Consider the following 13,479-nt stretch of genomic DNA (forward strand, 5'->3'; position numbering starts at 1 on the left):
AAAAGATATACAGTTTTTTGCATAGCACAATGTTTTTGGTGAAACAAACAAACAAAACAATTTTATGGCTGTCAAACTGTGATATCTCTTTTTTATTTATTAATTTTTTTCCTACATTTAAATTAGAGATGGGAACAAATTATGTGCTGGTAGTAACAAAGTGCCTAAAGATACAAAAAAAACAAATGGTCAGATACAAGGACTGGATTAAAAATGAGAAAAAAGACAGCCAATGTCCGAGGAAAAACTTTGAAGACCTTCAGAAAGCCTGGAGAAATATTGCTCAGAACAATATAAAAAATTACAAAAATCTCTGTCTCATTGGAGACAAGGTATAAGAAAAAAGGGGTGGCTCAAGACTTTTGCAACTTTAAATTGTTACAGTAAATACAATCACGTCCAAAAGAAATCTGAAACAGGAATCTGTGTAGTCCTGTGAAAGAACACACTTGATTGGATAGGTAGCAGCCAGGTGTTGCTAATGAAATGCACTTAATGCACAATTAATTATCAAGTCCAACTCTATAAAAGCAGGAATTTTGTATGTTTTCTAATCTGATGCATTCAGCTGTGTCAACGCAGTGCCAAAGAGGATGTTTCAGCAAATTCATCCCAGTGTCAGATTTTGCAATGCTTGGAGAAACTGAAAGAAAAAAAAGTGTTACATCACATAATTTACAGAATATTAATTATTTTCAAAGAAGAAGCTTTTAATTAAAGCTTCTTCTCTGTAAAAAGAGTGTTGCAGCACAGCAGCAAGTTGCAGTTGATCAAACCACAAGACTGCTGGAACAATTTTCTTTGGACACATGAAACCAGTACAACATGTCATACTGATAGGCATGGATGGGTGATGATTTGTATTTGTTTTACAGCCGTCAGACCTGGACACCTTGCAGTCATTGAGTGAGCTTGGCTGAAACTGGGTCATGCAGCAGGATAATGATCAGAAGCACAGCAGCAAGTCTAAATAATAGTGGCTAAGACAAAGTCCAAACCTCATTCCAACTGAAATGCTGTGGTGGGACCTTAGGAGAACTTTGCACAAATGCATAAGAGCAAACCTCAGAACTGAACTGAAGCAATGTTGCAAAAAAGAATGGGCCAAAATTCCTTCACAATGAGTGAGAGAATGAAAGTCATACAGAAAACAAATACTTCACATTGTTGCTGCCAAAAGTGGTTCTATGAGCTACTGGAATGGTGTGCATGTAGTTTTTGAGCAGACAGGTATATAACACAATCTATATCGAGATATGTTCAATGGAGTTTATTGTTATGAGAAAAAAAACCCAAGAAGGTAGAACATTGATCGTTAACATTTTTTGATGCTTTCAGAATAGAAAAAAAGATTCTCGTGATTTCTTGTATAAATACTTGAGGGAATGCTTGTTAGATGACAGTGGCTTAAGCCTTCAATTGGATAAATACTTGGGAAAGTAATATGTGGTTTTTTCTAGGTTCTAAGTGTGGCAGCACGAGGTGGGAATAAAGTAAATACTCTTCACAGTTTAAAGACAACGCCACCCTGGGAATTTCACCCAGAGAATACTGGAAGCAACACTAATCACCAAGAAGGCACTTAGGTTTGTTATACTCAGTACAGAGACGAGGTTCAATGATAAAACAGTTTAACAATTTATTAATAATTATTTAAAACGACGTATAAAAACACAATCATAAATATCAATATACAAATATGCTTAAAAAAGGTATTCAGAGCTGAGGCTTACCAGTGGAGGGGCAGGGATGCCACACACAAACTCAAAAAAAGAAGAAAACACACCAAGACACAAGTGCAGCACACTATCACACACTCAGACTAATAAACTAAACAAGGCAGGTGTGTACACTCAAAGAATCCCACCACCAAGGCACCCTAGTCTCCTCCAAGTCGGCACTCCGCATCTGAATAAAAGAAACAAAGAAAATTTTAATATATTACAACAAAACTAATATGTAGCGCTGGGGGGTAACCCAACTGCAGGACCACACTGGTGATCTGCAGCTAGAAAAAGGGCCTCCCACCAGTGGCGTAACAAAAATCCAAACTACAAATCAAAACAACAGAAAAACAACATACAATCTGGATAAAACTTTAAAATCTGGAGCAAACGGAATCGCCGTATTGCTCCAACTTGCCGTCTGCCCGACTATAAGTTAATCATCCGGTCAATCAATATGCACGCCAGCTGACTCACATAACCGGCAGGCATATGGCCGCAGTTCACGCCGGCGTCCACTTTAAAAGGCTGGCAGCAGCAGGAAAAGAAACCTCGCACGCTGTGGCGACAAGGGAACAGCTGAAAGTGGCATATTCTTCTTTTTTTTTTTTATGAATAAAGAGAGGTTTCATAGCTGCATGAGTAATAACCTGAGCTCATGACGAGGGCAGGGCGTACAGAAGCGTATCTTACATGGAACTGTGTGTGTGATATTACAAAGAAAGCAGGACTGAGTGCGGTTTAAGGTGTGGTACGTGTGGGTTTATGGGGTTGCATTCATAGTACCTCGTACATAAACGTTTGCAATTAAAATATCAGTACGAAAATGTTTCACAGCTTCAAATCGGGTTGGAAATTGTGTTCATACGAAGTTGTAGTTAGACACTGAGTTCATCCCGACACATTACTGTAGGTTTCTTTAAAGGGTTTGCGTTTTATTATTACCTGAACAAAGAAATGTCTATGCAGTAGATAGCTATTTTATGAAGTCAAGAAATATAAAGGGATTTTGAACATAAAACTTGTCATAAAATACTAAATGAAATGAAAGGAGGTGAAATATGATATGATATTTGAGTGTTTTCTATTTTTATAACATTTTCACTTCCAACCAGAGTTTGGTCAGTTTTTGGCCAAAAAGTACTTGTTTACGGTTAGGAAAAGAACTAAATGCTGGATATTATGCTAAAATACGTGAACAGCATTAACCACGTCTGGTTGTTTGGTGAACCTGTTTGTTGAGTTTTTCATTTTTCATTTTATTTTTTTTTCTCCTTTTTCTTTAACTGTCTCGACGTATGCAAAAGGTATTGCCGGCAAACATGTTTTTTTCTATCACATCTACTTTCTAAAAGTTATAATCCTAATTTCTGACACTGGGAAAATTAGGTGTTACAGATGAATATTGTGTTTTCTTTATGATTTTTCCTGTTACTAGATTGGAACTTGAACTTTCCCAGTTCTCAATAATGCAGCAGAAGCATACGTAGCCGCCGTGACCCGGAAGTGGCGCTAACAAGTCCTTCCTGCATCAAGACCGGCAAGATGGCGGCGGACACGCAGGTTTGTGTGGCAGGATTTTATTAACTACTTTTACTATAGCTTTCAGGTGAGGCAGAAACAAAAATGGTGGTATCTTGGGGGTCCATTTATTTGATAATCTTGACGGGTTTCGGTGTTCGCCACGAGAGTCGAGCGGCCCTCTACAGCTGCTAACTAGCAAGCCGTTAGCTTTGTGCTACGTCGCATCAAGTGTGACTGGATGAGGCTGAGCTGTTGCAGCTGACGAGCAGAGGAGCGCGTCGGTACTCAGCGGAGAACCGCCTGAAACTTTTGTTTTCATCGTCTCCGACCAAGTTCATAACCCTCTGACATGAACGTCCAAGTATGATGGATAAACATTTTAACAGAGCCGAGCTGACAAATGAGTTCAGCAGTCATTTAAGACACTATCCAATAAAAAAACACACCCAAGTATTCTTATCAAGCCCATTCTCTGATGTGTTACTGAACCCTCCTCTGCCTCACATGACCACAAGCTGCACATTTTTAGCTCTTACACAAGACTGCTGTCATGTTTTCCTTTCTCATTGTGAATGTTGCTTCAGGTTTCAGACACGCTGAAGAAATTTGCTGTGAAAGTGAATACAGCCAGCGTGAAGGAGCGCAAGGAGATATTCGGAGACCTGAAACGGTGTATAAAGGGCAAAGGTGAGAGCTTATGTTTTTTTGTTTTTTTTAATATCTTCACTGTTCGGTCTTCAGTAAACAGTAACAAGCTGTGAAATGCTTTTGTTTTAGAGTTACCAGAGCCCGCCATTAAAGGACTATGCAAGCTCTTCTGCCTCACTCCACACAGATATCGGTGGGTTTCTGACCTCATCTGTAACAGTGAAGGTGAATCTTTACACTCAGTTGATGTCAGGGGTTTCAACCCTTTCTATCTTGTGTGCGCTCCTCAGGGATGCTGCATCACGCAGAGAGCTGCTCTCTGTTATTGGCCAGCTGGCTGAAAGTCAGCCTGACATCCTGGTAACCAACCTGCTCCACTGCCTGCTCAACAGTGGAGTCATCAGCAAAACTGGAGAGCCCAGGTAATGACCCAAACTTCAGGGTGCATCTAGTTGGCTTTAAACATTGCAGATGTTCACTGGCAATAAATTCCTGCTTTTACAGACTTACAGAAGAGAAGAGTCATAAACATCTTTAATCTTTCTGTGTTTGCCTGGCACAGTAAACACAATTTATATAACTTAGCGTAGCAGCTTTAATTAAAATAATGTGGGTGCATTGCTTTATGGCATAGTAAATAGTGTTCATTCGCTTTCTCGTTGCACACACTACTCCACAGTACTCTTGACATGGCAAGAGGGTTTGAGTGTTTTCTAAGTGTATGAAAAGTAAAAACTGAATATTTAGATTCTTTGCTTGGGTGAAGCCATTGACAGCATCAACACCCTAAAGTTGTCCTGGTAATAATCATAAAAGCTTGGATTTTTTTTTTAACTTTTGAGAAAGGCGTCAGCACACAGCAGGGCAGCAGTCCAGAACTTTTTGAAGACACTGCTTTCTTTTCACATTCTTGAGTTTCTGAAATGTGAGATGTGGGGCACTCTGGAAGAAAAGTTTTCACTGTATTTTTCTGCATCCATCCTTCCATCTGTGTGATCCTGTCACAGAACAACAGTCCTGCAGCATGTTGATGCCATGACCATGTTTGACTGTAGGTATTCTGTAACGTCTTATCCATCTGGGAATTACTGCCGCCTCACAGCAAGAAGGTAGTGGGTTCCAGTGTGCTCACTGGGGGTCCTGAACTAACAACTTCTCCAGGACGTATGACATCTCTTGCCCTACGACAATTGGGATAGCCTCCTTCAACATTACCATAAGTGCTGTTGGAGTGCTGTTGGTTTTTTGGGGTTTTTTTTTTTCCAAGGTTCTCACATCTCCATTCAAATTTGGAAAACTTGAAGTGTTCTTACATTTTTCTGGATACACTGCGGAAAAATGTCATTTTTCTGTTTACATATTGTTCTGTTTGATTCCTTTGTTGTATTTGCAGTAAAGCCACAGGCTCCGCCGCCTTCGTTGGCCTGTCTTGGACCTGCCTTTTAGTGTCCAGTGTGTTCTCTGCCCCAGAGAAAAGAGAAGGGCCGACCTGGAAGAAAATGGTCAGTGAAAAGGCTTTTTTTCTTCTTTTTTTTTTCTCTTTGTGACAAATAGCATTATTTAAACATTTTATGAACAGGATTTGCCCGCATGAGACCAGGGCCATATTCCAGGAAGCATGGTCAACAAACTGAGTTTAAAAATAAAGTCTGACATCAGCAGCTCTTAGTTTCTCTTTCTAAAACAGCTGATCAGAGTAAGTTCAATTTTAAGACTGTTCCCCTGAGTTAAGCGCACAATTAAGTAAAGAAAGCCATCATCAATGGAGCTCCAATACCACAATTCACCATGGTAAAAGTTGAAGGTAAAGAGCAGAGGAACACATCAGTGTGGACCGATATCTGTCTTCAAAAATTGGAGGAGAAAAAGAGTTTTAATCAGCTTGCACCATGATGGCCTCTGTCATCATCACAGACTGTATAAAAGTTTGATATAAAATTTATGTCTGTGGCCGTCATTTACCCAACTTGAACTTTTTATGAGGCCAAGATGGAGTCCTCGTTTGACATTTAATATTTATATTCTAATTATTATGCTCTTACCTGACAGGAGCAAATTTAGATGACAGAATCTGTTTTATTAGTAAAAGCAAACGTTCTGATCCGGACTGAATCCATTTTGCATCCGTCCTGCACCCCAAGTGGACTCTGACATGGACACGGTTTGCTGATCTGTTACAGAGTCTTTGACCTGTCCTGGTTCTGGGTTGATTCACTGGGAGTGATTTTAGGTGCTCTTCACTTGAAAATATGTCAAAGTTGAGACTCTAAATTTCAGGATCTTTGAAGCCATTTAATGGCTGAATCTCAATTTGTGAACAAATTTCAACATTTTGAGATTTTTAAACCTCAGACTGTCTGCAGCTGCATTTAAAACGTCCATTTAAAATACATTTTGTTCAGTTTGTGGAGTCTTAAAATCATTTCATTTCATTTCAGCCTCATCTTCATTGAAATAATCACATGTCCAAGATCCACCTGTAATGGACATTTTTCCACCAGAGTGATGATAACACAACAAAGGACTGTTTAAAGCTTCATATACAGAAATGCTTTATTTAAACTGTGAATGCTGCAATAAGATACAATAATTGTTTGCTGTGCAGGGACAGCTGACAGGAATAGCTGTGTTATTGTCCACAGAGTCAGAAACATGGAAACTGTCAATTTTATTCTGAACTGATGATAAATCTGTGCTGCAGTCGCTGTCTCCGTCCTTTTAGAAAGCACTCATTTTAATACAAAAATCAAGCAAACTTGCATCTACCTGTGACTTCAGTGTTTGTAAAAACATGAAGGTCTGCAGGTGAATCCACTCCAATGTGCGCTTTTAAACTTTATGAATGAGGAAATGAATCTGAGTGTCAGTCAGCTGGTTCAGGTGCACCAGGAGTGGGAGGAAGAAAACCTGAATGCGAGCTGGCTCAGTCCAGAGTCCGTTGACTCTCTTTCTAGAACAGAAAACCAAATCTCAAGGTTAACAAACTCAGAGTTGTTCACTAAACCTGCTTCCTGTAATAGAGTACAGGTTTTACTTGGATGTTGGTCTCACTCCTGGGTGTTTTGGCTTCTCTTTCAGGTGGAGGTTCAGAGTCTTCTTGTGGCTGAGGTTGTGGGTGGAGCCAAGGCCACAGCTAAGAAGTCAAGCCTCAAGAATCTTAGTCACTTGTGGGAGGGAGTGAGTTAGAACACATTCTTGGATCTGACCTGCTTTTTTCACATCTCACTTTCATTCACTTCACCTAAAGGTGCAGTATATTAAATTCACAAGCACCAGATCATGTCAGCTGTCACAGAGAGCACTTAATAAACACTTTGTTATGGCTTTAATTATGCATGCGAAGCTGATTTCATTAGCTCAGCATACACAAACAGAAATTGTCCTTTGCTTACATCGGTTCATTTCAACGTAACTTAGCGTGCGTGTGCACACACACAGTGAGGCTACAGTGAAGGTAATAAATTGTAGTTAAAAACCCAGACTTTACAAACACATAAAATATGAATTTGAATATCATATTCCAGATGATTGTGTACTGCTGAAGTGTTTTCATATGATGTAGCTGTTATAGAAAGCTGGTCATTTCTTACTCCACATTCAAAATGATATGTAAACTATCTCACTATTTGATTTAATGGCAAATTTAAAAAAAGTAACTGTAGTTCAATAATCGAGATGGACCAACTGTGAAATTCTGGGCTGATACAGATGTTTAAAACAACAGTAAAACTGATACTCAGTTTTCTTTTTTTTGTTATTTCCCAGTTTTTTCCACTGAAACAAAGACAATGTGTTTATAAAAATAAGTCACTTCTTTTTCTTTTAGGTTTTTTTTTCTCTCCATGTTTTAATATTTAGTTACCACTGAACATGACATTGATATAAATATTGTGTAGAACTGGCTGCAGAAACTTCAACTGCTTTTAGCTTTAGGTTTAGCCATCTAGCCATTTGATGATTCACACAGGTTTTCTAACAGTCATTTCTCTTTACCAGAACCCGGGGATGGTCAGTCAGTACATCAGCACCCTGTTGACTCTGGAGCAGAGCCCTACGACTCTGGCTTTGCTGGGGGTGTGTTTCGACTTCTGCTCTGCTCAAAAGGACAATGCTACTATAGAGAAACACAAGGTGAGTTTAAATTTATTTTCCATTTTTAACGGTTCTTCCTGATATCTCTTTGTACCATGATGTTGTTTGTCTGCTTCTTTCAGAGCGCGCTCCTGGACCTGTACGTGAAGTCGGTCCTCATGAGCAAGACGAAACCACAGCAGCACATTCTGGACAAAAGCAGCTCGTTACTGCGCCACGTGTCTCACCCTGAGTTTAAAGAGACGCTGCTCCCTACCCTGCAGAAGACGATGCTCCGCAGCCCGGAGAACGCCATGCAGAGTGAGCTGCCTTTAGCTTTTGGTCATAGTGTTTAATCCTCACCTGTCTGAGGCTCATGCAGCAAATGGGGAAAAAACAACCAAACTCTTTGATGTCTTTGCAGCCGTTTCCTGTCTGCTGTCTGCTGTAACGCTTGACCTCAGTCAGTATGCCATGGATATCGGAAAGGCACTCGCAAGTAAGGCTTCAGCTGGTGCTCTTTATTTCTTGAGCAACATGATTTTAAACCACACACTCCGCCTGTGTGATGCTGTGCTTTAGGTATCGTTGTGCTTTGTGTCGCAGGTCAGCTGAAAGCTAATAATGCCCAGCTGATGGAGGGAGCAGTCCAGGCCGTGCAGAACTTGGCCCAGCAGTGCAGCGACCCCACAGCTGTGCAGGATATCGTCACACATCTCTTCAGAATCCTCGGAGGTGAACTCACTATTTCGCATATAATGAGTACGTTGATTTGATTTTTATGTTTGGGTTTGTTGAGCTGAAGCAGCATTGTTGTTGTTGCAGGTTCTGAAGGAAAGCTCACAGTTGTTGCCCAAAAGATGAGTGTGTTGTCGGGTACGCAGCCTTTCAAACACTTTGTATTTATGAGCTTGGCTGTTTAACATGAGAAAAGAAAGGTAAGCATTTGCTCTAAATGTTGTAGGGATTGCCAGCTGCAGCCATCATACCGTGTCAGGAGCCTCCAACCAGACTCTGAGCTCTGCAGTCACTGTGATGTTCATCCCCTATTTACAGCAGGAAGGTAACGCTCATCTTCCTCACCTTCCTCTCATAGTCCTGTGTCTCTGTGAGCTCAAAATCCAGCGTTACTCTAAACTTCTTGCACACTAATTCTGACTTTTCCTTCTTTTGTTTAGTCCATGAAGGCACCTTGGTGCATGCAGTGTCTGTGCTCTCCCAGTGGAGCAACCGCCTCACGGTGGAAGTTCCCGTCGCTCTGCTGGATTGGTTCAAGAAGGCGTTCACCCTGAAGACCTCCACCTCTCTGGTTCGGCATGCCTACCTTCAAGCCATGCTGGGGGCCTTCAAAGGTCAGTGAGACGCAAGGAAACATTATGCTGCATCACACATGTGCAGCTGGCTTAAAGGAACTCAACCCTTATTTGTCTGCTGTCCAGGTGACACTCTGGCCCAAGCCTCAGACCTCATACCGTTGCTGCTTCAGACAGTTGAGAAAGCTGCAGCACAGAACTCCCAGCATGCTCTACTTGCGGAAGGCGTGGCAGCGTCTGTTCTCTTGAGTCGATTGGCTCTGCTGGAGACACAAACAGGTGAGGCTTTTGTTCCAGCTGTGGCTTTTTGTCACTTATAGAGCCTCTAAGAGAATATGAAGTGACAGAGGCTGTTTTTGTCCCTGCAGAGGCCAAATTCAGCAGCTTTTGGAACCTGATCTTGGATGAGAAGAAGCCATTATTCACTACAGAGAAGTTCCTCTCCCAAGGCAGTGAAGAAGGTAAGAGCATTTTAAAAATGCTGTTATATAGTTTTACATTGCTTATGAGTGGTTAAAAAATGTCTTATTTCTACTTTCTACTTTGCACTCTCTCTAGCTCTGCTCACAGTGCTGCAGCTCTGTGAACGGCTGTTTTTGGATCATGCCCACAGACTGAACAGCAGCAAAACACAGTGAGTCTAACCTCAGTGTTCATTCACACCAGAAACTCTTATATATAAAAATACTGTCCTCACACATCGTGTGCCCTTTTTGTTATTTCCACAAAGCAGCTTTTTGAAAGAACTGAATAGGTTAATATTCAGTCTGTATCACTGATCAGTGGGGCTTAAGGTAAACTTAGAGCCTTTCTAATATCTCATCATTATGGCTGTTACAGATTGATTGATTGAAAAGATTGAATAAAGGCTTTTGATGATAGCACATATTGACAACATACCAGTATCTGCTGTCAGTGCCTACATCAGCTGACTGATATCAGCCCAGTTATAGCTAGAAACATATGTTAACTTTAACCTGAGATGGTACTTTATTTAGTGGGCAGTGAAATAGGGTTTAAAAATGTAGTGCACAACAAGGACCTTACACAACTTGCTTATGCTATTTTACATGGTATTAACACTGTTAGGGCAGTGATTTTTACTGTATAAAAAATTTGTTTGCTTATGAAAAAGTCTTTACATGATCCTTGTTTTGCTTGCTGTTATTTATTCCCCTTAGGCCAGTGTAACAAATCTTAATAAGGAAAACTGCTTTAAAGCTTTTCATCATACCATGTTTTAACATTTAAGCAGTAGAAAAGTGTAAACAACAAAAAAACATCAGTCTGTCATTTAGATAGAGGTCTGGAAGGCAATATTGGCCCATGGCAGTGTGTGTTTGGTATATAGATACAACCCCAATTCCAAAAAAGTTGTTGACGTAAACAGGGCAAAACCCAAACTTGCTGACTTGCTGAAATTAAAAGTCACCTAGTGTTGTTTTTATGCAGGAAGCAGGCAGTCTGCCTTCTTTTTATCCCATTTTCCTTTAATGACATTTTCCCCCTTGTGCGCTCTGTAGGATGTATCATCAGGCCACAGTTGCGGCTCTGTTGTCTCGAAGCTGGCGCGTGAGGAAGAGAGCACAGCAGACAATCAGGAAGCTTCTCTCCTCTTTGGGAGGATCCAGTCTTGCTCATGGCCTTCTTGGGGAACTGCGGGTGGTCATCAACAAACACAAAGTACAGAATCACTTATCATTTCCAGCCGCTGCAGGGCTGAATGCTAACTCTCTTTCTATTCACTGTATTTTCATCTTACTGACAGTACTGTAAACTTTCAGGTTTTACCCCAGGACAGCGTGGTGTCAGAGTCCGGAGAGCTGACTGAGCTGGGTCGCAGCTATGTGCCCCCTCGTGTCCTGTTGGATGCACTGTGTGTTGTTTGCTCCTCTGCCAGCCAGTGGGGCGATCCTGCTGAAGCAGAGAGTTTGGCTATGGAGACCCTGATAGTTTCTCATCATCCATCTATAGGTACATGGTTTTCACTGTTTCATAACCCCGAGGTTTGTTGCTATAGTGCTTTGGTGTTGGTAGCAGCGTCTGAAATGTCTCACTTCACGTGTATCTTTTTCAGTGGAAGCTCGCCGTGGACTCTGGCCTGTTCTCCTCTCCTCCATGAACTTGAAAGCTGAAGAGTTCATAGAAAAGAACCTGGAGGCTATTCTCCCACAGCTGCTCAAAGTCGATGCCGACAACCAGGTTTGACAATCATACATCTTCATGTCTTGTATTTCTACATTTGTTTATACAGATTCATGTAGAACATGGTGAAAAAACAGAATGAAACAGCTTAATGTAGCATCTAGATCAAGGAAAGGAGACGTGTTCAGATGATGATAACAAACATGCACCTCTTTACATTTGGTCTCCAGCCAAAAAGCAGCATTTCTTTTTTTATTTCATCTTAAATTAAAGAACAGTTTTTCCTTACTGTTCACTAAACTCGTACACATGCAGACTTTCTGTTTGTATCTTAAGTGATGAATAAGTTCTTGGGTTATTTAGTGATTTTATTTATGTATTTATTTTTATTTTCTTCCTTTCTCCTCAGGCGGTCAGGAATGCAGTGGGCTCCCTTTCACGCCTCTCCCCAAACAAGCTGTTGCCGCGGGTGATCAGTCACATCACTGAAGGGCTTTCCAAACCGGCACTGCTTCAGGTCACCAGGGAGGAGTACGCCATCATGTTGACACCCGAGGGTGAACTGTATGACAAGAGTATCATCCAGAGGTAAATGCACAGTTTCACTCACCTGCAGCTGAACTCAGAGCTCCGTCTGTGGAACATTTGTTCACTCCTGTCTGCCCTCTGTTAACCTGCTGCAGTGCCCAGAAGGAAAACACTAAGAAAGTAAACATGAAGCGAGAGAACAAGGCGTACTCATACAAGGAACAGATCATTGAATTGGAGTTACAGGAGGTAGATTAATTATTGTTTTTTGTTTTTTAAAGGATCTTAACGTTTGGAACTATTTGAATGTGTTAATTTCCTTTTTGATGTGACAGGAGCTCAAGAAGAAGAAAGGCATCAAAGAGGAGATCCAGCTAACTACGAAACAGAAGGAAATGATGCAAATCCAGCTGGAAAAAGAGTCTGCTACTCGCAAAAGACTTCAAGAGGTAAGGAGCTCTAAAGTCTGTCCACTAAATCAGGTCATTAAAACAGAGTGCCCCCGGTGTGACATTTTAAAATTCTCTGTTTGCTGTTTGCAGCTGGATGGAGAGCTGCAGAGCGTGGTGGGTCTCCTGGGAGCCACTCTGATAGCAAGACCTGCTCAGATCACCAGGGAGCTCCCTGCTGTCCTCCAGGTCCTAATGCCCCTGCTGCAATCCCCCCTGGCTGCTCCAAGCATCCAGCAGGTCTTCTTGGATATTGGAGTGTGCCTCATGCCTAAGAGCCTTCAACATCTGGGTACAAAGTCTGTCTTGGTGTAGTTTTAAAACACAGTTTCTGGCATCTCAGTTTAAAATCATTTTTGTTTTTCTTTCCCCCATCCAGCTGTCCTTGTGGGTCATGTGACTTTACGGTTACTGAAGCCTGAGTGTGATCTGGATAAAGCCTGGGAACAAGAGGACCTGGCTACAGCTGCTCACCGCACCGTGATGCTGCTGCACAACCACACCGTCCCACAGAGAGAGGGCAAGACTGCCGGTGAGTACATGTGGTTCACAAAATGAAACGACACATCTTAGATGAGTCAATAAATCTGAAAGACTTGAAAAAACACCACTGATGATTAAAAACATTAAAAGATGAGAATAAAATCTAACACAAACTAAAACCCTGCTCACTGTGACCACAGTGTAACTGCTTAATGTGATGAACATTCATATTTTTTTTCCCCAAAATATGAAAATATTTTAGATGAAAACTCAAATATAGGAGACAGGTTAATAACTGACATTTCCCTGTGCAGAAAATACAAACCTAAAATCTAAAAATGTAAAAGATGGTCATACCTCATGGGTCTGAAAACCTGAATTCTTTCTAATGTCCAGCAGAGGGCGCCTGCGCTAGTTTAAAAACAAAGTCCCAGTCTTTAAAAAGTCTAAGATGAGCTGATCTCTGATGAGTTTGTGCCTTTCAACACTAATTTTAATCCTTCTTCAAAACAGTGATGTTCATTTAGGTTTGGTCAGCACTCTTGACTATCAACAGACATCAGTGACCAAAAAATATATTCAGACCTTGTAGTG

At 41.1% G+C, this 13,479-nt stretch overlaps 1 protein-coding gene and 1 long non-coding RNA gene across 2 annotated transcripts in view; one reads left to right on the top strand and one right to left on the bottom strand.

The window, feature by feature from the left end:
• Window positions 1-1,665: 1,665 nt before the first annotated feature.
• Window positions 1,666-2,434, bottom strand: LOC134639468 (uncharacterized). Its single transcript, XR_010095357.1, has 3 exons — window positions 2,375-2,434; window positions 2,202-2,283; window positions 1,666-1,908 (listed from the first exon to the last, which is right to left on the bottom strand). It is a non-coding gene; the product is annotated as an uncharacterized LOC134639468 (long non-coding RNA).
• Window positions 2,435-3,195: 761 nt separating this feature from the next.
• The window catches only part of gcn1 (GCN1 activator of EIF2AK4), a 29,321-nt gene continuing 19,037 nt past the window's right edge, over window positions 3,196-13,479 (top strand). Inside the window, exons 1-24 of the mRNA XM_063489111.1 lie at window positions 3,196-3,287; window positions 3,833-3,935; window positions 4,026-4,089; window positions 4,187-4,318; window positions 5,290-5,398; window positions 6,975-7,073; window positions 7,893-8,027; window positions 8,111-8,288; window positions 8,392-8,466; window positions 8,574-8,702; window positions 8,793-8,843; window positions 8,932-9,030; window positions 9,146-9,319; window positions 9,407-9,559; window positions 9,649-9,741; window positions 9,839-9,914; window positions 10,804-10,963; window positions 11,065-11,254; window positions 11,358-11,482; window positions 11,835-12,013; window positions 12,109-12,202; window positions 12,289-12,402; window positions 12,496-12,694; window positions 12,782-12,934. Coding sequence (XP_063345181.1) covers window positions 3,270-3,287; window positions 3,833-3,935; window positions 4,026-4,089; window positions 4,187-4,318; window positions 5,290-5,398; window positions 6,975-7,073; window positions 7,893-8,027; window positions 8,111-8,288; window positions 8,392-8,466; window positions 8,574-8,702; window positions 8,793-8,843; window positions 8,932-9,030; window positions 9,146-9,319; window positions 9,407-9,559; window positions 9,649-9,741; window positions 9,839-9,914; window positions 10,804-10,963; window positions 11,065-11,254; window positions 11,358-11,482; window positions 11,835-12,013; window positions 12,109-12,202; window positions 12,289-12,402; window positions 12,496-12,694; window positions 12,782-12,934 — 2,902 coding nt within the window. The 5' untranslated portion in view covers window positions 3,196-3,269. The remainder of the gene's footprint in view (window positions 3,288-3,832; window positions 3,936-4,025; window positions 4,090-4,186; window positions 4,319-5,289; window positions 5,399-6,974; window positions 7,074-7,892; window positions 8,028-8,110; window positions 8,289-8,391; window positions 8,467-8,573; window positions 8,703-8,792; window positions 8,844-8,931; window positions 9,031-9,145; window positions 9,320-9,406; window positions 9,560-9,648; window positions 9,742-9,838; window positions 9,915-10,803; window positions 10,964-11,064; window positions 11,255-11,357; window positions 11,483-11,834; window positions 12,014-12,108; window positions 12,203-12,288; window positions 12,403-12,495; window positions 12,695-12,781; window positions 12,935-13,479) is intronic.

The sequence above is a fragment of the Pelmatolapia mariae genome, linkage group LG12 (assembly GCF_036321145.2).
Source record: "Pelmatolapia mariae isolate MD_Pm_ZW linkage group LG12, Pm_UMD_F_2, whole genome shotgun sequence".
Lineage (NCBI taxonomy): Eukaryota > Metazoa > Chordata > Actinopteri > Cichliformes > Cichlidae > Pelmatolapia > Pelmatolapia mariae.